The sequence below is a fragment of the Gekko japonicus genome, unplaced genomic scaffold (assembly GCF_001447785.1).
Source record: "Gekko japonicus isolate JY-2015 unplaced genomic scaffold, Gekko_japonicus_V1.1 scaffold191, whole genome shotgun sequence".
Lineage (NCBI taxonomy): Eukaryota > Metazoa > Chordata > Lepidosauria > Squamata > Gekkonidae > Gekko > Gekko japonicus.
The window spans coordinates 423,620-449,869 of NW_015175362.1; the positions used below are offsets into that span (position 1 = coordinate 423,620).

Sequence of the window (26,250 nt, forward strand, 5' to 3'; positions counted from 1 at the left end):
TGGAAGGTGCTACCAGAAGCCAATCGTCTATATATGGGTAGATGGAGATACCCCGGAGACGGAGGAAAGCTGCAACCACAATCATAGTCTTTGTGAAGACCCTTGGGGCGCTGGACAGGCCGAATGGAAGGGCCGTATACTGGTAGAGCTGGTTTCTCTTCAGATCGCATTGCTGTTGACCAATCGCAAAGTGTAGGTATTGGCGGTGGAAGGGGTGGATAGTAAGGTGGAAATATGCATCTCGGAGGTTGAGAGTGGCCATCCAGATGTCTGCGAAGCAATGGCATGATCTGTTGTAGGGACACCATGCGGAAGCGGTGGTAGGTCACAAAATGATTCAGTTCCCTTAGATCTAATATGGGTCGAACGCCTCCATCTCTCTTCGGGACTGTGAAGTATCGGGAATAAAATCCCGTCCCTTGGAGGTGTGGTGGTACATGTTCGATGGCTCCCTTCTGCAGAAGGACGGACACCTCCTCGAGGAGAGGTGGGGAAGGGGGCATGGAGACGACGACAGGGGTATTGGGGTTCTGGTGGAACTGAATTTTGTAGCCTCGGGACAATATGGACAGTACCCACTCGTCCGAGGTGATGTGACGCCAATTTTGAAGAAAGGGTGACAGACGGGTTTGAGCTGACTCGGTGACAGGGAAGTCAAAAACCCTGTTTGGAGGGTTTGGATTGTTTGGTGCGGGAAGCTTGTTGTCCGGGATCGAATTTTGGTTTCTGAAAGGCGGGCTTTTGGCCTCCCAAAGACGTTCTTGGTCTCCATCGTGTCTCTGGAGATTGATGAGTTGGGGTACGCCTCTGCCAGGATCTCGACCAGGTGCATGGACGGTATAGTTGTCTTGCAGAGGATGAGACTCCTAAAGCTTGAGACGCCTTTATGCTTTTATCTAACTCCTGTAGAGTAGAATCCGTAGTGGCATCGAAAAGCCCCAGGCCATTGAAGGGAAGGTCTTCCACATAAGATCTGGTATCTATTGGCAGAGTAGTGCTGTGGAGCCAGGAATGTCTCCTGAGAGCTATTGTAGAGGCCATAGTTCTTGAAGACTCCTCGAGGACAAGCTTAGTAGTGTTGAGCTGTTGTTTTGTCAACACCATGCCTTCTTTTTGTATGACTCTGGCTGCCTGAAGTTTGTCGTCTGGGAGGTGGCTGAGAAGTTCTGAGAACCGTTCATAGAGAGTATATTGATATCGGTTCATACAGGCCAGGTAATTAGTGGCCTTGACTCCTAACGCTCCCGTGGAGTAGAAGCTCCTGCCAAAGACATCTAATTTCTTACCTTCCTTGTCAGAAGGTGCGGAATGAGTCCTCTTGGATTTGGAGGAAGATGTTATCACCATCGAGTTAGGCTGAGGGTGCGAGAAGAGGAATTCGGCATCTGCCTCTTGGACCCTGTACATGTGGTCCAGTCGTCTCGTGGCCACAGGGGCAGACGAAGTTTTTAGCCATGGTGTCTTCGCCGCTTGCAGACATAGGCAATGCCAAGGTGGAAGAGGTATTAAGCTGAACTATATCATAAACCGCATCTGTTGCCTGCGGATGTTGCTGGACAACAGAGAGGGCTAAAGAGTGGGCCATTCTTTTCACCAAATCTGTGTATGACGTAAGGTTGTCAGATGGGGATACGGATAAGTCGTCAGCGACATCCTGGTTGGGGGATTTATGGTCAGGAGAGGTATGAGCCTCAGATGCCTCCGTATCTGAGTCCTCTTCTATGAATTCAGAGGAGTCTTGTTGTGTCATTTGGACCGATGTGTCCTGTTGACAAGTTATGGGTTTAGTTGGGACGACAGGCTTTGGAGTGACCGGAAGGTTGAGAGGACGACTTGGTTCCAGAGTATGATGATCATCTGGAGGAGGACGTGACAGAGATGCTGAAGGTCTCGATTTGTGGGGCGACCTCGACCTATGAACAGAGTGGGACGAATAGCGATCCCAATCATAATAGCCCACCGGAGTCAACCAGGGCATGGATGGTGGATAAGCTCCGTACAGGTACCTCAACTGTCGTTGATCCCAAGGTATTGGTGGAGGGGGAAGGAAGACTCTAGGGGATCGACTTCTGGACCATGGATGTCTGGGAGACAAAGCAGTAACACGTCTGTGAGAAGTGTCCCTGTAGTCTCGGTTGTCGATATCGACAGATTGACTGTGCAGACGTGGAGGGTGACACTGCGTGTCGCATGTAGTATATCGGTGCCGACGTGGATCGATGTCAGGAGCTTCCGATACTGTCGATGTCGACGACAGGGAAGGAGACGGAGAAGGCTCTGCATCCATTTGATGACTTAGGAGCTCTACCGTTTCGATGTCGGAGTAAGGACGCTCCACTTGTTGGATGGGGAAATCCAGGAGCTGGATGGTCGGTATCGACGGAGGGAGTTGGGCCTCCGATATCGATACTGCCGTTGGAGCGGGAGGCACTTTAGGAGCATCACTGCAGACACCGCTTCCTTCCCCTTCATCACCGCCTTAAGGGACTTGGAAGTACCCTTCTTCGCGGTCTTGTGATCTTTACTTGCCTTAGACTTCTTTTTGACTGCCGTGGAGGCAGACGATTGTGCCTTCGATGTCGGGAGCTTCGGTGTCGGGCAGTCAACATCGGAGGCAGGCCTCGATGCCGGAGCTGTCGATGTAGACGGTCTCTCCTCCATCGCTGAGGCAGGAGTAAGGGCCGATTCAAGCAGCGCTACTTTAAGGCACGCAGCTCGGTTCTTTCGCGTTTGATTGGAGAAACGAGCACTGGTGAGACTCTCCGAGGCAAAAAATGCAGAGGGTATGATGGTCGGGAAGAGCAAGTTTGCTGCCGCAACCCTTGCACCTGTTGAATAAACCCCACTTCTTCTCCATAAAAGAGGCGAAGAAGAGGGAACATTGGAGGGGGGTAGCCCGAAGGCCTGAGGTAATCGGTAGACTCCCCCTCAAGAGTAAATAAAAGTGTTTTTAAAAAGCTTTTTTGAAGAACAAACTACTAAAAGAGAAAAATAGAGTAAGGAAAAAATTCCTAAGAGCTGTGAGGCGAAAGCTAACAGCGAACCGATCTGACCGATGAAAAAGAGGTCTACTCAACGCGGTGGTAAGAAAAGAACTGGTGGGATGTCCACGCCCACCCCTCTGGGCATGCGCGGTGGGGTTCCTGCGCATGCCCGAGGGACTGGGCGCGAAAATCCGTTAAAAGAGCTTGCTACAGCACCGATCGATCCAGCGCGTCCGCACTAGATCCCATGGGTGTGAAGCACAGAGACCACGTCGAAGATCAACTGGTTAATTTTACACTTGATTTATAACTGCCTACATTTAAAAGTTCCCAAAGTATTAACAGACAGTGCCAAAAATGTAGATTGTTAAGTGACAAATGCACTCAGATACTGGGAACCATTCAGGCAGCAAAAAAAATTGTTACAAGTCTGGTAAAGATTAAGAACAGGCCATGAATGCCATGAATGGACATGACAAGGGAAGCAAACAACTGAACCTATCTGATGGGGAGAAGTCAGAAGCAGAAAACTAAAACACATTTCTGACTATTACATTTATAAATAAATGCACCGTCAGAGAAGATTGCAATGGCATGCACAGACTTGGATGTCTTCTTGCTTCTGGATGCGACTGGTTACTAGTCACTTCTGAAACATCTGAAACTTCTAAAGCACTTTCAAACTAACTCTGCTACACATGTTCTAGGTTAAATACATCCAATATCTTTAGTCGTTGCTGATTTCACCTTCTATTTGAAATAACATTTTTTTACACAGAACAAAGTTTGAATCCAGTGACACTTTTAGGACCAATGAAGTTTTATTCAAGGTATAAGCTTTCGTGTGCTAGCACACGTCTTCAGATACAGTGAAACAGAATTTCCTCAACCATTACATATAGGAAAAGAGAAGGTGGGGGGTTATTTGCCAAGAAGGGCTAGTTCTTGGCAAATAACCCCACCTCTCTCCTCCTATATGTAATGGTTAACGAAATTCTGTTACACTGCGGCTCCTGATACATCTCCAGAAGAGCTTTACACTCTGGAGACAAGAATTTCCTGGTGATCCTCAGCCTGAGAGACATCCAGCTGTCCTCAACTAGGGCCAGGGGTTTTCTCTGCCCTGGCCCCTACCTGGTGGAACTCTCTGCCAAATAATATTCATGCCCTATAGGACTTGTTGCTGTTCCGCAGGGCATGTATGGCAACCGCCAGGCATTCGGTTGAGGACAGTGACTGTCTTCCATCCAGCACTCTTCCTTCTCTTTCTTCCCTGCCTCCATCCTCTATGAGGCAATGGTATTCCAGAAATTATTGCCATCAGATTGGCTTAGACTGCGGTAAATTGTATTTAATGTATTAATTTAATTTTGAAATCTTTTGTAGGATTGTAATTTTACCACTGTTGTATGCCGCCCTGATTTCTACTTGCAATTTCTTGCTTTTGAACTGCTAGGTTGGCAGGAGCTGGAACTAGAGACGGAACCTCACTCCATCATGCGGCACACTCGGGTCTCGAACTGCTGAACTACCGACCTTGCACAGCCTGCAGTTCAGCATCTTAACCACTTGAGCCACCGCAGCTCCGGCTCCGTCATATGTATTACAGAAAGTCTATTCAAGATATGAGCTTGCTTACCATTCTATTAATGCTCACATCTACCTGAGGATACTTCTAGCTGTTATTAGTGCTATGATTTTAACAATTATCATGCTAATTTACAACACATACTAGTGTTTCTATTGCCATTTACTATTTGTGGGATTTTTAATGATGAAAAAGCAGTATATACCAGTGAACACATAAATGGAACTAGGATGGCTTTTAAGAGATATGAAAATCTTAAGCAGGAGAACTGTAAGACTTGTGGGAGGAGGGGGATCCCATACTTTCCCCACCTTTTGCTTGCTTGCCTGGCCAGCCACTCACTGGCCAGTGCATCTGCTTGCAATGCCGCCTCCTCTGCGTGCATGGCTCACAGAGTGGCTGGCAAAAAGCAGTGGAGTGGATCCTGCTGCCCTACCCACGGCACCACCATTTCCACTGGCTTGGCTCACAGAAGCTCGGGTTCCCACTCTTCCCCGAGCAGCAGCACCACCAAAGAACATGCAAAAAACTTGTGGTGGAAGGGGAATCCCAGTAGCAGTAGTGCCCCACTGACAGCAGCAGTTGCCCTGCTCACTTGCACCCCCCCTGCTCGCCTCGCTGCTCACCCCTACCTCTACTTTGCCTGCTTGCCTCCGTACTCACAGTCTTTTACCCAACTATCTGGGTTTCAAAATGTCTACTGAGAGCCTTTCCTTTTATCTTCAGATTTTTCTGCAAATCTGGAGGTTTTGTAGAAATTTGCACATTTGTAGAAAATATCCCTTCTTTTTAAATGGTTCCAATCCCTTGATTTAAGTATCCACAGCTGGGGCCATGGGGACTACTCGATAAAATTATATTTGAATATCATTTCAACTCTGTATTAATGGTAGATTACAGATGGAACATATAAATTACTAGAACATGGTGCCTAGCACTAGTGTGCAGCAGCTCTACTGTAATATTCATGATAACTAAAGGCAGATGTGTAAGAAGTATTCACTGAGTAACTGAATTAAAGACATTTAATCAAGAATGTTAGAAGGCACACAGTATGATTAATACGGCTCCACTGTACATTACTGTTACCAAAAATATCCTATACAGTATTATTTATTTATTATTTTCAATCTGTATCCCGCCTTGCCAGGGAACTGTTATGTTAAGCAATGCCTTCCATTGCATTATATAGGTAGGTGTGTGTTTAACAGACTTTATTCCTAACGCTTAACAAAACATAAATCAGAGAGGCAGCACACCCAATTATTTCAAATAAACTATTCCTATTATTGCTTATTAATAGTTATACTACTGATCCAAATTAGTGCTGCATTTCTACATAGCACCCACACAACCAGAAAGGCATACACATTGCAATGTTTCTATTGGGACTGAACAGGAACGACATGTTTTTAAATGTTCAACTGAGTAACTGGACGCAGTAAAACATCTTTGAAAACATCTTTGACTGTGTGCTTCTCGCACATAGCATAGCTGCAGACCTGCAATCTAAACATTTAAATCTATTTTTCTGACCATTTATAGTGCCTGGACTTATGTCTACAGTTTGGTAACTGGTGGAGACATCTTTTTTTAATTATATGACTGGGTGCATTCACACTTAACTATTTATTTATAGTTTGTCTTCTTCATAAGACAAAACCTTTTATAATGTTTGATAACTCAGCACACTAGGATGTTTTTGGAACCATACATGTACAAAAACGAAGAATGGGGTTTCTAAGATATGTGTGGGTTAAAACTGCCAATATCACGAGCTTCCTTAAGCAATTCTGTTGCCAAAAAACCAAACTCAAATTAATTAAATGGACACAGCTGGAGGCCAGCACTATCTGCAACAATGTATCACCATTTACTGTTCCCAAATGATTATAGAGTACAGAAACTGAACAGCTCATATGGACTACAGCTCTTTTTTTTGGCAAACTGAGAAAATTAACCCTCTGAATTGCAGAGGTAATCTACTTTTAGAACACAGGCAAATTTATATCATTTTTGTCACAAATTTCTCTACAGATTGTTGTTAAACACAGCAGATTTGACACTATTGCTTATGTAAGATACCACTCAATATGTCAAAAAACTAGTATCTAAAAATACTACATGCCAGTGATTCTACCCTTCAAAAATCCTTACAATGCTGTTATTTAATACTTTCAGTAGGATACCACTGTAGTTTCCATGTTTCCTGCAAATTTACCAGGCAGGGAAAGGACAAGCTCAATTAGGTAGACAGAGACTTGCTTCACGCATAATAGCCAGCCTCAAGGTTGGGATCATGCATTTGATTGCATTTAGATTTCCATCTTTGCTTTCTCTCTGCTGGCTACCTATATTTTATCACTGCATCCAAACAGATCCAAAAACAGTTTGGCTGTGGTTTACAGTTCTAGTTTGTGCAAGGCTGGTTTGGCTGCGCTGGTAAACTCTGGCTTTGATACTGCCTTTTGTGCTTGCAGAAGGCACCCCCATGTACAGAAGGAGTCGACAGCAATACTGGGAGATTCCCCCCACACCCTGCAGACCCCCAAATGGACTCCATGCTCTTCCCCTGTGCTTAGAGACTCCTGAGCATGATTTCAAGGGGGCAAAGTAGGCTGCTACAGAAGGGGGAAGTTCCTCTTCATCACATATAGCTCATGCTATAACAAATCTTCCCCTATGGTTGCTGAGAAGTGTGAAGCAGGGGAGGAAATGGGAAAAGGAGGGATCATATGAGCCTGAAGTACATTCCCAATGGTTTGGAAGACTGGGACCATTACATCTGAACTGATCTGTTGTTTTAAAACTGGCAGTATAGGAACTAACTAGTAAAACATTTTAACTAATTCAAAGAGCTTTCATTCTGGAAAAGTCCATCTCTTTACTTGCTTATGTATTGAGCTGCTGTACTAAAATGCTTAACACATATGTGAGTAACTTTTACTCATACCACTCGTCACAAATGTCGGAGAACAGCAACTGCCACCGTTTACTTGAAACATTCAACCATCACCTGAGAAAGCTGAACAGCTTGAATTCAGGAAACCAATGTCAGTGGAATTAAAGAACCTTAAATCTGTGTACCCTTGTATTACTGGCATACAGGTAGTACTGTAATTCTGTGTTTTGCTAGCAGAGATCAATATAATAGCTTCAACTGGTTTTACATTTTTGGAATTAAATCTTAATGGCTCTTTTTAGAGAAAATAAAGCAGGAACCACCACTAATTGACGTCAGCAAGCTCAAGCTAGCCAATACCTGCTTATTACTTATTGTTACCTTGAGTTTTATAGACCCTTTGTAAGAAAAAACTTGTATGAATATTGAGCATTCTGTAGAACAACTGGATGAAGAATAAAAAATTAAGAGAATTTGGGTACAATTGCCAAAAATTTCATTAGAATGTATTGCAGAATATTTTAACTCTTTTAACTGCTCCTAAGACTTGGTTAAGCAGCAAGAGATATTCAAGTGCTGAAACTGAGAGCCAGTTATTCACTTGAACTTTGCATTATTGTGGCTTACAGTTTTTGCTATATTTTTAAGTTCACCAAAAATGCTTATAAAGACAAGATTCTGAATCATATCCAATGTTCTCTTAAAATCATATATACGTAACAGAATTTAAAAATGTGACATCAGGTTAAAAGCAAAAAAAGGCACAAGAACGTTTATCCTTTTGCGTATTTTATACTATAAGGCACACACTATGGTTCTTCGAAAGTGTGTAGTAACTTGAACTAGTTTCAAACATTAACAAAAGGGCCAATAAGTAGAAGCTTGCAGATGTTATGCTTCATCTGGGGAGATATATACTACTTGCAGCTATTTTTGCAAATAACAATGCATATCTTCATATTACAACCAGGGGTCATTTCCTGCAGGAGCGCACAGGAGCGGAGCTCCAGCAGTAAAGAGCCCAGGGGGCGGGCACATGCAACAAGCCCTGCCCCCTGCTCCCAGCAGCCCGGGCCACAAGGAGCAAGAAGCATCCAGGTAAGTTGCAGAGCCCCTCCCCCAGATAGCAATCCAAAACAGTCCAGTGGCACCTTTAAGGCCAAGGTTTATTCAGATACAAGCTCTCCCTCCTTTGTGAGGGCAGATCTGCGCGTCCCCCCCCCCATAGCTAGCAATCCAAAGGAGTCCAGTAGAGCCTAAGCGGTGGGTGTTGCCTTCTGACACACTTCCGGTGATGTCAGGGGATGTGGCATATGCAAATTAGTTATGCCAATGAGCTCCTGCACCTCTTTTTCTACGAAATGACCCCTAATTACAACCAATGGAAAAAGTTGCCTCTAACCAGGGGTCTTTTCCTAGAAAAAGAGCTGCAGTATGCTAATGAACTACTAGTATGCTAATGAGCTACTAGGCTATTAGCATAATCGCTCATTAGCATATGCAACGCCTCCTGACATCACCGGAAGTGATGTCAGAAGGGGAAGCAAAAGGGGGGGAGGCATCTACAAAAGCCTCCCCTTCCCTTCCCCAGCCAGAGGGGGGGGGAGCGAAGAGAGAAGGGGTTTAAAGTTTAAACCCTTTTTCACTAGAGTTGGGCTGCAGAAGGAGGAAAGAGAGAGAGAGAGAGAGTAGAGAGAAGGAACGAAGGAATGAAAGAGTGAAAGAAAGAGAAGGAAAGAAGGAAGGAAAGAGGAAAAGAAAGAGAAGGAAAGAAGGAGGGAAAAAAGAATGAGAAGAGAAGAAGGAGGGAAAAAAAAGAAAGAAAAGGAGGGAAAGAAAAGGAAAGGGGAAGGAAAGGAGGGAAAGAAAGAGGGCAAAGAGATGGGGGGAGGAGGCTCTCCCACCCCCCCTTCCCCCAATCAAGCCTCCGCCACCCCCTGCGGATCCCTCACTTTCCCCGGGAGGTGGCGGGGGGCTCTTCTGCCCTCCCAAGGGCCGCAGCGTGGGGAGCTAGGGGCGGGGCTTGCTGCCACCACCATTTGTTACGGCACCTGGGCTCCCGGAGCGGTGCTCCGGCCCCAAAATACCCCTGCCTCTAACTGAACTCCTATTGCTTTTTTAATAGAAGGTAAAATCTTCCAAAATCACAAAATGCCTTCCACCCATCCCCCAGCCTCATTAAGACCACTGACTGTAGTCCCTGGTGAGGGTAGGTGATAAGTGGATTGTTATTGTCAAATTATGTTACATAATTTGATCTCATGTTCAAGGACTGGTTCTATATGCAGTAATAACTGCTTGTATTGTCTATGTCAGACACCCCCAAGTAAAAAAGAGTCAATCGATAAATTAAATATATTTTGTATGGCCAAACTGACAACTTTATTACATATACGGTGTATGTAAAAAGTAATTAATACCACTGATTGTGAAACAAGATTATACACGAGGATTACTTTGCATTCAAAATATATTTAAAGTAGCATACATTCAACACAGCTTTCCGTAGTGTAATGGCACAATTTAAAAATCTGAAATCTGGATAATGGAATTTTTTTGCCAAAATTTCTGAACAGTACCACCAATTGTGTAGAAGTTTTATTTTTAATGTGGGAAGAAGGTAAAGAAGCCATTCCAGCCTCCACCCCATCTGATTGATTCTAACAATTGGAAACCAAACCTGCCCTTTGACCCACCTCCTGTTTGCCTGGAGCTGCCTGGGACATTTCTTGGCGGCAGATTTGAACTTCCTGATTATGCCAGCTAAAGGCTGTGAGGAGCAAGCCAGCTGCACAGGGTTGCCATCTCCAGGATGGGACATTCCTGGAGATTTGGGGGCTGAAGCCTGGGGAGGAGAAAAAACTCAGCAGGGAATAATGTTATACAGTCCATCCCCTAAGGCAGCCATATTCTCCAGGTATGGGGGGGACAGTGTCCTGTGTTTAAGACCAAAACTGCTTTATTCCAGGTATGGGGCGGGGGAATCCCCTGTGTTTAAGACCAATAAGGTTTTACTCCAGGTATTGGGGGGGGGGACAAAAATGTTTTATTCGAGGTATGGGGGGGGCGGGGGGCGCCTGTGTTTAAGACCAAAAAACTTTTATTCCAGGTATAAGGGTGGTGGGAATGGAGTCTCCTGTGTTTAAGACCAAAAAAGTGTTATTCCAGGTATAGGGGGGGTCAAAGGTCAGGTGATTTCACTTCCTAATCTCCACACCTTCTGATGATGTCACATCCTGCACCAAAACCCCACCCCTTCACGTGATGTCACATTCAGGCCACCCCCCAAACCCCGTATCTTCATTCAAAGTCACCTTGCAGCTCTTGAGCATCTGACATTTAGTCTAAGTGGCTATTACATGAAGCAAGTCTGGCCACCCGATATAGTATTTGATTAATTTTTGTTATTCACTTCCCCACTTTGTCTAAGTACAATACAATCCATACTGAAACAATCTACAGCAAAATACTGAAAATAATAAAGATAAACAAATTTTGTGAGCAGTATAGAATGTTGCGCAAAAGATCATAAAGATATGGGACACCTAGGCAGATAGGCTTGTCTTCTGATGAAATGTGGTAGCACAAAATTAGGCTTCTGACAACAGTAATAAGATATTAACTAATAGTGGATGGAATACTGGACTTGGAACTAGGTTCATAACCCAGTAAGCGAAGTATTTAGAAGTGGTTTGTCACTGTCTCATAGCTTTCTCTTTCCTTAAACATTTATAGAATCCTGCTGCTTAACATGTCGTTTCCAAGAACAGCTTTACACATGTCCCCAGGGAATCCTCAAGAAAGTCCTGAAGGCAATAGCCCCCAACATCTAGTGATTTCATAAAGTTGGTGCAAGCCTTTTTAAAAAGAAAAGGAACGAAAACTAAGCCAGTAGCCCTCACCAAATTCAGGCAATTCTAACTTTTCTGCCCCAGTGTGTTTCATTTTTCACTTACTTGTTTTATTCAAAACATTGATACCTGCCTGTCCCTAGATAGATATTTATGAGGTAGTTTACAACAATAAAATAATAAAAGTATACAAATTTTTGAAGGCATCATATTGAAAAAAGGGAAAATATCTTATAACACTAGAAAACAAGCAGCATAAAAACTGAAAAAGAGTGTTCAAAAACAACTGGGATAAAAACAAAATATTTATTCAATTTTGAGAAAGGTTTAAGGATTGTGAAAATAAAAATGTCTTTCTCTGGCATCTAATAGGTTGTAAATTTGGAGAGGAAGTTCCAGAGCCTAATATTTCATACAGTTTCATTTGCTGTTTTATTACCCATTCAGCCAGTTTAGACAGATCCTTCTGCAGTTCTTCAGAATGCTTTGGATTTCATCATCCTTATTAATTTGGTGTCATAAAAAAATCTGGCTCCTTACTGCTCATACCTGATTACATACAGTTTAAGGATAAATTAAATCATGTATAAATTCTTGTGGAACCCTATTGCCCCAATTGTGAAAACTATCTATATAGTCTTACACTGTACTGTTTTTTTCTATTTACCAATCCATAAGAATACTAGTTCTCTTACCCCATCAGTGCAATCCTAAATACAGTTATATCCTTCTAAATCCACTGACTTCAATGGACCGAGAAGGGTATAACTCTGCTTAGGATTGCCCTGCTGACTGCTACATTTATCGAGCGGGAGAGAGAGATTTATTATAGCATATTTATTGGCTACACTCTACTTCATCAGGAGCCTTTGGTGAATGACTCTGTTAACAGCTTTTTAAAAGCCAAGCAATATCTACTGGATAAGTCCCACCTACATTCTTGTTGATAATTCTCAAAAAACTCAAAAGACTGGTGAGGTAAGACATCCCAACCACTCTTCTTTGAAAGTTTCAACAAACATGTAGCTGGGGCTTATCCAATAAGAGTGTGTGTATATAAAATAGACATTAAATGATATGCTTTCAAATTTTGTATTATATGATAATTTGCTCTTAAGAAAACTTATTCTTCTATGTTATCCTGTTTTATGTATGGGCATATCTTGCCCTCTTGTAAGACGCCCTGAGCCCGTTCGCGGGGAGGGTGGGGTATAAATACAAAAATAAATAAATAAATATGTGTTTCCAATTCTAGCTTTTATAATATTCTTCCTTTTAAGAAATATTTACTAGCCTCCTTTCTTCCTTATAGAGCTAAAGTCAGCTTACAATAAAAAAAACCCCAAATTTAAAAACAGTTCAGGACTGCTGTAATCAAATGCAGTCCTAAATAAAACTGTCTCCAGATGCCTTCAAAAGAATGAAAATGATGGGGGCCAGGCACACAGAGGCTGTTCCATAATTATGGGGCCGCCGCCGAAAAGGCCCTCTCTTGTGTACCTATCAAATGAGTTTCTTTGATTGATGGGACAGCTAGAAGCACCTTTCTTTGTGATCTTAATTCCTGGGCAGGAACATATGGGAAGAATATGGTCTTTCAGAGGAGGAGGAGGAGGAGAAGAATTGATTTTATACCCCCATTCTTCACTACCCGAAGGAGTCTTGGAGCGGCTTACAATTGCCTTTCCTTCCTCTCCCCACAACAAACACCCTGTGAGGTAGGCGAGGCTGACAGAGTTCTGAGAGAACTGTGACTGACCCAAGGTCACCCAGCAGGTTTCACATGGAAGAGTGGGGAATCAAGCCCAGTTCTCCAGATTACAGCCCACTGCTCTTAACCACTAAACCAAGCTAGGGCAGACAAACGTGTAATTCCCTGGATCTTTCCAGATCCCTTTCCAAAATCTACCATCAATTCTCAGGGGAAGGTGATTTTAATAATAAATAGCATATTTTTGTTAAAAGATCAGCGTATTCATATCTGAATTCCTTAAGGACTGTAAGGTGATGTCATCCAGCCATTGTGACTTGTTAATTCCTCTAAAACTGGGGCCTAGAAGCAACAGCTTCCAAACACAGTAAGCTGAAATCTCCAGTATAGCATCCTTTGTAAATGAAATGAGCAAGAGAGATAATAAATTTCTGTCATTATCATCATAGTACATAGTGAAGGTTAACTAATTCTTATGTAAGAAGAGCTGGTATAGCACACCGCCAGGAAACCCCTGGTTCAAATCGTACTTCACTTAGAAGTTAGTTGGCTTTTACCAAGGCAATATTATCTCAGATTACACACACACACACATACATTTGTAACATGGGAATATCACCAACATGTTTTAACAGGGTATTTTTAACTATTATTGAACCAATCCTAGAAAGCACATTGAAATTTAAAATGTGCTGCTATACAGATGTTAGGTATATGTGCTCCTGCTTATCAATACCATCTCATCCACATCCCATCTGCACCTAAACAACACTTATCCTAAAGCAAAAATGTGTCTTTATTCCCTAAATTCATTTGATGCAGTTTCATTTTTTGCTACAGTTACTGAAACTATTTAGGCTTCTTGACTGCTCAGTCACATGTAATTAGATGCATTTAACACAACATTGAAAAAACCACATACTGTTTCCCTTGTGGAAATCCCTGCTAGCTCTACATCTTTAAACTAATTTTGGTTAAAATATTCCACTGAATACTGTGACTGCCTCACTGTAATTGGTGCAGCGGTAAAGCAATTAGTTTCAAAATTGCTGTGGGGAATGTAGTGCACCTCAACTGGTTGTCCTAATCTAAATGAGTGTAACATTATAAGATGTTGGTGAAGGAACAGTTCGGTAAGATGCTACCTGGCATCTTCAACTACTAGAAATATTTTTTAAAACAAACAAAAATTATCACAATACTTGTTCCAAAACCAAGGGAATGAATGTGCATCGAGGTGGATAATATAACTGAACATACCATGACACTTCTACAGATACAGTTGCACATTATATTTCTTTAAATGCATGTTTTTAAGAAAACTGTGTTGGTTCAAACCGTGCAACTGTATTAACCATTTCCATCAATCTGCCTGTTTCTTTTTGGTACAAAAAAAGCATTAATTCATTCTACAGCATACAGGATAATATCTTGGTATCACTATATTCCCAGAGTTTGAATTCTGATGCCAATATAGGCATTCTACAATGCCAATATAGGCATTCTACAATAAACCTGTGCTGTGTAAAACATCTGGGTTCATTATTCCCTTATCTCCAATTATTAAAATTCAGAGAAATGGGCAAACATTTCCACTGTATCAAGGGGTGCCAACTGACAATGCTGTCCTATGCAGTTATTTCAGTTTAAGCCCATAGCTTTAAGTGGACTCAGTCTGGGGCAACTCTGTATACGATTGCAGTATTGGATGGCTATCTTTTTCACATTTACTAAGGAGTAAGTACTATTGAACCCAAAGGTTATGTCCAAGTAAGCACTCTTAAAATCAAGTTGCATGTTTCAGTAAGGTTTACTGTTTTCAAACAGGTAAAGCAAGGCAAATGGGACTCATTTCCTTTCCTACCATTTTGGGCTTATTCAACAGGTCAGTGAACATTTTAGACCGTGAGAACTCCTTAAATCTCACATAAAGGACAACAGTAGAATGTCCATTTTACATGTACTGTGATACAGTGTAAGGAATTTCCTTGTTTTGGGAATTTGGAAGCATGTGAGCTCCAGCACTGAAGAGGCAAAATGACCAAAGAATAATACTGGGGGGAAAACCCACAAAATTCAACAAAATAGTGGGGCATTCCTAAGGCAGGGACTAGCTTGGGTCTCTCACCGCATTCTCCACTGAAGGTGAGACATGAACAGCAGGGGAGAGCTCTAAGTAGTAAATGAAATAGAGTTTGAAAAAAAATCACAACATGGCATGTGTTTGGGGGACCATGGGTTTTATTGTGGATTACAAGTCATGTGATAAGCACTATCCAAGGGGCCCCAGGGCACTTGCACAGAGCACTTATAATGGCAATATAAGGGAACAATAGCCTATTTCTAGCATAAAATATTGTGATTTGGGTGTCAGGAAAATGAAATATCCTTACACAATATCTTGAAAGGAGATTTTTGGTCCCACAAAACAAATAAGCAAGAACATACTGCACAAAAATGAATATGTAGTAAAATATTCCAGGGAACCAGGTGTGTACAATTTCATTCAACATGCAGAACCACAGTTGATATTTTTTCCATCTCGTGTTCAAACATATCAGTGCAATGGATACACATTTTGCTTTGCTGTTGGACACAAATACTGGGACTTATTGGTTCAAATGGCTCCTTGCATAGTGCTCGTAGCACTGCATTTAAATTCCATGTGGAGAACCTTTGTACCTGTGGTGGATTGAGGAGGGAGGCCTCCCTCAAAAACTGCCATATGTGTGGGTGATGGGGAAAAACCTACCTTTCCTAGCCCCTCCAACCGTGGAAATGGCCATTACCTGTCGCCTTAGAGAACTAGTACTCACTGAAAGTGAAAGTAGCCACCATCACTCCTAACAGAGCCCCAAAATGGAGCCCTACCCCACCCACATCAGCTGAATCCGGTGGGGAAGAAGTAGGCTGTCTATTGTTGCTCCCTTTCCCAAAGGCCAGCAATAAGGACTGTAAAATGTCCCTGCTAGAGACCTGACCCATGGACCAGAAGCAATTTGTCCTTTTAAAGAACCTCCCATCCAGATCCAGAGGAAAGGAGTAAAGGGCGGGGAAAAGAAAACTGGAGGAGGGGGGGTAATCTTCTTTCTCTCTCCCCCTCCACACCTTGCCAGTTCTCAATGGATACAGTCCTACCATGTTTCAGCCGACAGGGTAGACTGCGCAGGAGACACGTCCCTCCTCGCCACAATCTGGAACAAGGAGGGGGCTCCATTCCAATGCCGAAAGGGACAGCGACAGAGATTCTGCACCACCCTCGGCCGCCTCTCTTGCCTCTGCTCTCCCCAGGCTCTTCACTGAGTGTCTGTCCCCAAAACCGTTGCACACTGCCGCGGCTGGATGGAGGGGGGAGAGCAGTTTACTGCCGCCTTCCCAGTAGGGTCCGAGGAGTTCCTCTCGGCACTGCGACCGCCTGGGGGCCTCCCAGGACTGCCGGCGCCGGATCCATTGTAATTCGAGGCCTGCAGCTCTCAAATATGTTTTAGGGCTGGAAGGTAAGTACCTTCTCCCATTGCCCTTTAGGTCTCCGCTTCTTCTTCTGACCTTCCGGTGTCTTCTGGGATCTTCGTGCTCTTCAGAGCTCAGCCAGCACGTCCTGCTCAGAAGGCAGGGCCGGTAAGACTGGGGATCAGAGGATAAGCCCCTCCCCTCTGGGATCAAAGTTTGCCGGCCCTGGCTACGGAAGGGGGAGGTGCTTTCCAGTTGTAAGGAGTCAAGGACTCCTGGACCACCAGAGAAAGATGCTGTTGTTAAAAAGAACCACAGACATCCAAATTTGCTAATCTCTGAAGCAAGTTATTAGCAAATCATTCCTTTATAATTGGAGACTTCTTCTCAGGCATAGCAGTACTCCTGCTAATTATATATGGTTCCCAGTATTAAAGAGGATAAAATGTAGTTAGAACAATAAAAAGGGTGTAATATTCATTATCAACACACAACTTTTCTTGAAAATCTGAACACAAATCTGTATAACAATTTGTTATTATCTAGATAATTTAAGAAACTGCCTACAAAACTGAAATACAAGTAAAGAAATTCCTAAAAAATTAGAATACTGAAAGTCTGTTTTTAATTTGCATGTTTTCCCTCAATAATGCTTAACTGAGATATCAGTTCGACAAAACAAAGCTAAACAAAAGAACCCTTAGATTTTTCACACTGAATTAACACTAAGGACCTCTAATGGATATCCTAATTGGACTTTATTATTCATGGAAATTTTACACAAATCAAAACCAGCTCTTGCATGCCCTCTTCTCATCGGAGTCTCAGCAAAAATACTTCATGAGTTAGACATTTTTAAAAATCCAGCCACTAACAGCAATCTATAGCCTAGATCTACTCAGCAATAATAATTAGGATTAATATTCTAAGCAAAAAAATCTATGTTATTTAGACTTTTCATTTAATGATAATAAGCAATACCACACTCTCTGTAACATAATGGCGTACAGGCTTACAGGTGGATTAAAATGTTCATCCTGGAACAGTCCAGAAGAACCATGCCTGTCATTAATTTTTGTGTTCTACTGAAACACCGTACAAAATAAGTGATAAGGATATTTACTACAAGAACAGTGAAAAAAAAAAGAGGTACTGTTTCTATATCAAAAGTCGATTCCAGTAGATGGAGCTGGGAGATCACCTTTCAACATGAAGGCAGTTATGCTACGGTGCGCCATCTTAATTCCCATGATACTTTACATTAAACTACTACACTAAACCTGTTCCTCAGGAGTCCAGAAAGGAGTGTATGTACCATCACTGGATAATGCTCATAGCTTGGGTCCACCTTGCTCCTGGATCCTAGGGAAGTGGCCATGGCCAAGAGCCTGTTTTACCAGATTCAGCTATTGTGCAAGCTCTGAACTCTTAAATAAGCACCACAGTACCGTATGCCCTGGTAACTTCTCAATGTGACCATTATACAGTGTTCCATGTTCAACAATCCTTTAATGTGTCTTGGAAACTGGACTAAAATGTGACAAACCCATTGTTACCTGGGAAAACAGGCAGCAAGAATATGACCCTAACAGGTTAACTGTAAGCGGAGACACACCCGTCTAAATCCACTGAAGTCAAAGGGCTTAGAGAGGTGTAATTCTACTCAGAACTGCTCTGAATTTGTCAAAATCCTACTGGCTTCCTTTTTTTATGGAACAAATTCAAGGTGCTAGTTTTAACCAGAACTAACAAACTGGATTTAAGATATTTGAAAATACTTGCTCTTCTATGCATCTGTTGAGAATTAACTACTGGTGATGAGGTTCTGTTAGGATTTCTACCAGCAAGGTCTGCAAGACTATCATCCACTAGGAACAAAACATCCTTGATGGTAGCTCCTGCTTTGCGAAATTCTCTCCTGTGGGAGACCCACCAGAACCATACTGTTGGTTACTTTAAAACAACAGAATAATATTTTTATTCTTTAAGGACTTTTAAGGTTTTGTACTCTTGACTTTTTTTTTACTGTCCCTATTTTCATTATAGCTACTGAAATGGTATTACTTTACTGGTGCTTTTATTGTTTTAGTTTTTGTTGTACACTGCTCTGATAACTGCCAAGATGAAAAGAGGTGTGTAAACTGAAGTAATAAAAGCAGAATGAAAAGAATAATCTATAAAGGAAAATGAAATTAAATACAATTCATTGTGCTTTACATTTAGTCTCAAGATAATTTATAAATTACAATCTGTTTAGAGTTCTTTTAAAATACTACAGATGTGAATTATGGATCATAAGAGTGCTAAAAAGAATACGAGGCTTCATTATCAAGTTTAAGATTGCTTTAGACATACCTTGGCTAGATCACTTATGGGACAAATTATATGCTGCCATTAAAAAAAATTGCACACAAGACTTTCACAAGTCACTTCTCTGTTAAAAGTTGTATTAATGACAACTTTGGGAACACATTTGAACCGCCAACAAACTGTGTGAAACTGTTGGTGACAAAATCCAAGAACCACTCTTCCATACCTGCAACATTCATTGACGTTACATAAAGATTTACCAAATATATGCAAAATATGCAGTTCAAGAGAACTGTATTTAAGTAGCTTGCCTATTAATAGGTTTGTATGTTCTTTTGGTGTAGTGGTTTGGTGTAGTGGTTAAGTGCGCGGACTCTAATCTGGGAGAACCGGGTTTGATTTCCCACTCCTCCACTTGCACCTGGCTGGATGACCTTGGGCAAGCCGTAGTTCTGATAAGAGCTGCTCTTGAAAAAGAGCAGCTTCTGTCAGCCCCACCCACCTCACAGGGTGTCTGTTGTGGGGAGGGGAAGGGAAAGGAGTTTGTAAGCCACTCTGAGACACCTTTGGGTAGTGAAGGGTGGGGTATAAATCCAATCTCTTCTTCTTCTTTTGTGTCTATGCATTAACACATTTCTTGCTTCTCCTTCATCCCTGCTTATCATCACTACAGAAGCTGTGTTTAATGGCTATGACTTAACTATAAAATACATTTAATCAGAAAGATGTGGCTACAGTCCAGAAAATGTGTCATCAGTTGCCATTATCAGCTACAGAAGGCAGAGATACCTGTCATTCCCCAGATGACAGTAAGAAAATCCTGGTTGTGCTCATAAGTATGAATTTCTCTGGGCACGAGAAACCATCTTATCTTTTCTCAGAGCTTTGTTTGTGCAAAAGTCCACAGGATCATGCTCCCATCTCTCTGCCACTCCAATCATTTTATAATCCACAACAGTTAGATTATGAGTGCTGGTGAGCAACCCTGTTTTATTTGGCCATACGTAACTGGAAAAGACACTGCGTTTTTTAAAATTAGAAGACCTAGATTAAACAAATTAAACAGCTCCAAACATTTTTCAAGAGACACGTTCCTCCTAGGATTACTCACGGATTTTTTGAGTGTTACAGTACCTGGCTGGTTTGTGGACTGGACGGGTCGTAAGAATAATTCTTCAGAGTATCCTGAGGATTCAGGTGAGGAGGATATCTGATTGTTGGATGAGAGAAATAGCTAGATGGGGCAGGAGGGAGAATAGCTTGTGGTGGAAATGGCAATGGTGAGGGTGAAGGTGGAGGTCTAGTTGAGATGACTAGGAGAGACAAGATAAAGTGGAAGTTATTTAGGATCTTTCATCACAGCAAAGCTCTTCAGACACAACAAGAAAAACCAAATGAGCTATGAACTGGAATGGATGGATTTCCTTGCCTTGTACCCAGGTATAACCCACAACTTTGTTATCCACCAGACTTGCATTACAAGTGAAAGAACATTATTATTCTCCAAGTAACATAAATAGGCATTTCATTTTACACATTACTTGATTTAAACATTTCTTTAAATACAGAAATCTTCACCCAAGGGAGACATATTCTTTTATCAAGCCTGACACAAAATCCAGGCAAAGCAAACAAGCTGATAAATTGTTTAGAAACTTAGAGCAGTCTTTTAAAAGGGATAACAAAGTCAGAGTCCTATAAGACTAAGCAAATGATTCCACAACGCATTGTGCTATACCCTGGGTAACTGGCTGAGAAGGGTAGGGAATAATTACTAAGTAATAACACAATGAATAATTAGCTGTCTATTGTAAAAATACTAATGAACATTCAACTCCAGGGCCTGGGAAAATATCTCACCCAATGACAATATCTCTAGTGAACAAAAAGGGTATCATATTCTATACATATTTTTCTTTGCATTCTGTTTCTTCTTCACACACTTCTCTATGAAGAGATTGTACGTAATTTCAACACAGTAACGTCTATATAGTAATGAAAGGAATGTAAAGAATGTCCTGTTTCAGCAAAGCTGTTACACCAGGTGTGGAAATTATATTATCACAGTGCATAATAATCACATTCCATTTATATGGGGCAACTTTTTTGTTTTATTAAAATGAAAAGACTGAATAATCAGGAAGTGAGGGGGGAAGGACCGTGCTTTCTACAGAAGAAAGTAACAAGCTGTGTGGCTATCAACTCTTAACAATTTAAAATGAGTTCAAAATAAAGGCTGAAATCCAGAACAACTGCATGTATGCAGCAGGATACTGTTCTTTTTTCCTCTTTCTCTCTGACACATACACCATTTAAACCTGATGGAATTTAAAAAGCAGAGGAGAGGGTAAAGGCCTGTATTGTAGCCACTTGAGGGCTTCAGCTCTGAAAGAGGGGGAAATGGGGCCTGAGCCAGGCTTTGGTCGGCCTTGCCTAACATCCTCACTTGTAGTTGTAGCAGTGTTCTCCAAGACAAAGCTAATACTGCCACTTGCAAGACGAAGGTGAAACAAAGCTTGTTATCACTACTACTACCCACCATTTCAACCTCTTATATTCCAGTGAGGAATGTGTGACCCAACCCACTGGTTGAAAGTTTACTTCAAAGTGGCTGGTTAGTGTAGTTGAAAACAAAACCCATTTGCAAAAATAAACATCCCTCCCTTACTCCTTGACTTTCAGGAATTATTATTACCTTAGATGTTTGAATTTCAGATCTTGAAATAGAACAAAGTTATAGTCCAGTGGCATCTTTGAGACCAACAAAGTTTTATCCAAGGTATGAGCTTTTTTGTGCACGCACACTTCCTCAGATGCGTTGAAATGGAAGTTACCAGTTCATATATAGAGACAGATGCTTCTACATAGGTGACAAGCAAATTAGCATACAACTTAATGAAGATGTTTTGACATATGCAAAGGTCAAAACTTTGTTGGTCTTAAAGGTGCCACTGGACTCTAACTTTGTTCTGTTGCTTCAGACCAGCATGGCTGCCCACCTGGATAGATCTTGAAACAGACTTCTTGAATCTCTAATTATGGCTTTCTCTCTTCATAGAGATATCACAGAAGAACAACCAAACCTGGATTTTTTCCCTCTTGTATGCAGTCCTTAAAGATACTGAAACTTGTCATAACATCAACATGGCAAGTTCCCCTTTCCCGCTAGTTTCTTGTCTCCCACTATTCCCATTTCCCTGGCCCCTTCTACTGCTTTGGTAGCATCAGCTCACAGTCTCCAAGGGTTTCTGCCAACTTCATTTTCCCCTTGGCTATCTTTCTGTCCTTGACCCTTTGCCACGTATTCAGCATTTATAAATTTACTTTTTGTGTACTTCACAAAAGCATTTCACATATATCATCTTCTTGTACTCCTGTAAGGAGGGCAGTAGTATTATCACCAGTAACTCAGCTTAGAGGGAACACTGCCCCAACACAACTTGTGTTTAATGTATTGTCTAATCAGACCCTCAGACAGATGATATGAGTCTTTCCATCTAGTAATTCATGGCAGAGGCAAGGTTTTCTTTCTCCCTTGGCAGCTGCTTTTGTCCCTGGATTATAAAGATGATTGCTCCGCTCTTATCTCTAAGATCTACAAACATGCATATCCTTTTCAAATATTCTTTTCTCCTAATGTTATGCTAATTGCTCCAATTTCTTTGCTACAGTTCTCCTTTACTCTTTTTGTAGTACAGACATTCAGGTTAGGATAGGGCAAAAAAAGTTAACGGTGTCTTTCCAGGATTTCAGAGGGGAAAGAAGAGAAAATTGAAAAACAAGAGACTAGTATGTTTAACTAATTTTGGTTTTTGACAAGGAAAAGACTGAGGAAGCCTATTCTAGATAATAATTGGGGGGAGGGGAATCCAAATAAGTACTGCACTTAAATAAATTCCATCAGTTAATAAAGGCAAATTGCATTTAACATTTTAATTTACGATACTGTACTTATCGAATGTAGTCTATAGCCCACAAATGGAAGAATCCTTACAGAGACAAGTTTAAATTCAAGAATTATGAATTCATAATCCAAAGGTTCCCTTATTATAACTTTTACACTGACAACTCAATACATTTTATGACTCAGAATTTTTGTCAAGTAATTCATGGGAACATTTGTGGATACCACACAAAGGGTGGGCCCCTTTGCAAATCCATGCCAATATGGAGTTAACGTATTGCAGAATAGATAACATTTTAAAGAGCGTCTGTTTCAGGATTTCATTATTTGTAATCCAAGGGGACTGAATTAGACATGGAAGTGGATATGCCTCTGAGGCTTCAATTGTATAAACTGCTAGAAATTGATTTACTCTACTCAAAGCAGACAGAAGTTGTCACTTTGTTCATAAGTCATAAATGTTTTCAACCCCTTTCCACCAAATATTAAAATTTGGCATTGTCAATAAATAGCATCTTAGATCCCACCTAAAATTTCCACGGTAAAAAGGAGTAGGGGAAGTTTTCACCAATTCCCCCCTCCCACTGTAGACCTCTGACTCCTCACCAAATTATTCTTGGGGGGATCCCCCCATCTCCCAAGAGCAGCATTGCCAGGGGTATTTTGGGCTGCTGCAGATGGGTAGAGATAGGGAAATCGAATTCCACAGATGGCAATCCTTCTGCCCACAAAAATTTTAAGTAGGACTCAAGCTAATGGCTTAAACTAATGTTTCCACACTGTTGCAGTGGGAAAAGACTAGCTAGTTCTTCTTGCATCCTTACCACTGTGTGCAACTCCCGGGATTCCTGGATGGTGATGCTGGAAAGTGGTCAATCTTGGTGAAGAATCCTGGGGAGATGTAGTGCTAAACAAAGGCTTTTCAGGCTTCTTCATTGTAGGAGAAGACATATCTGGAATGGCAATACAACACAATAGCTTTATTAGCCCACACTATATGCATCACAGTACTAAAGTACTGCTGACACACCATTAGTAGCCCCTAGTTATATTACAAGGTAACACTGATTGTTTCCAAAATAGGCACGCATTTCATTTACATGGACAGAAAGAGTAGTCACTAGTCTTTCCATATTTCGACATTGCCTATGACAGATATTACCCCACTTTCCTATGAACTGGAAAAGGGGAGCGGAAGCATACTAGGAAGCAATATTAACAGGGTTATGCTACAGCTGCATTGTGATTCTTGCAACATGCAAAGGATATCACCATCCCTGAAATCACTTCCAAGAAAGTTCAGTCCCCACACGAGATTGTCCTGGGCTTGATCTGATGCCAGAATCCGATTTCACACACTTGTAATGGGATGATACCGGGAAGCCTTCACAGCAGCTGAAGCCTCACTCTTAAGGCATACATTGCTGCTGGAAAATACAGCTTTCAATTTTACTGGTTTGGTGGACTGAGGAAGAACTGAGAGTGCCTTCGGAAGCAGATGAAAAAAACCGAATGTTCTTGACAGTAGAGAAAGAGATGTGCATCCAATTTTATATTGGGGGGGGGGGAGAATACTGTGCTCCAAGTATCAAAAGCTTGAGAAAAACTCTTAAAAGCCCTTTGACAAAAGTATTTGCTTTTTTTGTACTCTGACTCCTACGTAACAGTACATTTAAAATGTCAGTGGTTAGCGTGGTTGCTTGCACAGTAGGACAATGAGTGGAGGGAGATGTGTGGATGCTCCAAAAAACTCATCTCTAGTTTGACAGCATGGGTGGAGCAAAGTGTCCATGTGGAAACAGCTGTTATTGGGTTTGGCACTGACTACTTCGCTGTTGCAATCCTTTGATAATTCACTGTCTCTCAGCCTAACTTACCTCTTATGGTTGTTGTGAGAACATAATTGAGATTATTCAAACATAGTATATCATACACACACATTCACATACATATAATGTATGCTACACTGAAGAAGGAAGAATAGAATCAAAATGTGACAAAACATAATTCTCTAAACTATATCACTGAAGTCTTTATTCAAATAGCTAAACTTACTTCTGCAGCAGTGGCAAATGCAGTAGCTTCTTTATTATGACCTTTTGATTTATTAGACCAAATCACCCTTTTCATTCAAGCACAAGAGAGGTAAGCCATTATAAAAAGCCACTTAGCACAACTGAACAAATATTTGCTTTTGGCATTGTAGCTCTTCCCCAATTACATTATGGTTTTTGGGGTTTTTTGGGGTTTTTTGTCATTGTAAAAGCATTCTTACAATATTGTCTGGAGAAAAAAACCCCAACAAGTACTAAAAGCAGTTATGGCTCATTTAACAAGGCACAAAGCTCATCAGACTGCCATCCTCCGGGGCTGAAAGACTGTAACAATCAAGGTAGGCTGATTCAAACCGTACTTCCCCCCCACCTCAAAATGCTTAAGAGGGTTTGCCCCTTACATCCTCAACAGAAACGCACAGAGTGCTCTGTGGACATGTGTTGCTGATCAGATGGAAGCAATGTTATGTGCCTCTGTATTCAGTCCTTCTTTTTTATTATGAAGGGAGACAGTATTGGTGTGCAGTGCAGGAAAGTTGTTCAAGCGGGTATGCAAAACAATGGAAATTTTCCTTTTAGGCAGATATAGTGGGGAAATGACAGTTTCAAGGATTAATTCATTCAAGTTACATTGATTTGGAAGATCTGGGAGTGGCTTTAATGTCTTAAAGTAAATTAGTTGATGTGAAGGATCTGATGCTTGGAGTTCAGCCTAGACACGTACTTAGTTTGTGACCTCAGGGAACCCCCCCTTTACATGTATCGATGATACAGGCCATATGCCAAATTCATGGGGAATGGCCATAATGGTCCCGTTTTATAAAAAAGGTAACAGGGAGGATCCATCAAATTACAGGCCAATCAGTCTGCAGAATATCATAAGTAAGATATATGCTAGGTATATCTTGGACAAACTTTTGGACTGGTTTGAACAAGAAAACATTTTAGCAGCAGAATAGGCAGCCTTTAGGCCAGGGAGATCTACAATAGATCAATGCTTAATTATCCAACACCTTATTGAGAAATACTCATCTAAGGGAATAACTTCACTTTATGCAGCCTTTGTTGATTTCAAATCTGCATTTGATTCCATATCCAGAATGCGACTTTGGGACAAATTATCAGATTCATCTATTGATAGACGACTCCTATATCTTATACGGGCATTACATGAACAAACTTATCTGAGAGTCAGATGCAGCAGACAAGGACATTTTACTGAACCAATTCAGACCTTCAGAGGTGTCAGGCAAGGCTGCTTGTTAGCACCGGCACTGTTTATTTTTTACATAAACAATCTATCTAGCTGGCTTAACACTCCAGAACTCCATCCCCCTAGACTTGCCAATAGGACAGTACCAGTGTTATTATATGCTGATGACACAGTGCTACTCTCCAGAACCCCTGTAGGATTGAGGAGGACTCTTGGGAAGCTCTCCTCATACTGTGAAACAGAGTCTCTTACAATCAACTACCAGAAAACCAAGATAGTTGCT

General features: G+C 41.6%; 1 protein-coding gene across 9 annotated transcripts in view; it reads right to left on the bottom strand.

Moving 5' to 3' along the window:
* Nucleotides 1-26,250, bottom strand: part of NFIB (nuclear factor I/B) — a 276,171-nt gene that overhangs the window by 37,874 nt on the left and 212,047 nt on the right. For all 9 annotated transcript variants that reach the window (XM_015425417.1, XM_015425423.1, XM_015425421.1 and 6 more), the window contains 2 exons: nt 23,525-23,653; nt 19,931-20,109 (listed from right to left, as the gene is read on the bottom strand). In XM_015425417.1, the coding sequence (XP_015280903.1) occupies nt 19,931-20,109; nt 23,525-23,653 (308 nt within the window). The remainder of the gene's footprint in view (nt 1-19,930; nt 20,110-23,524; nt 23,654-26,250) is intronic.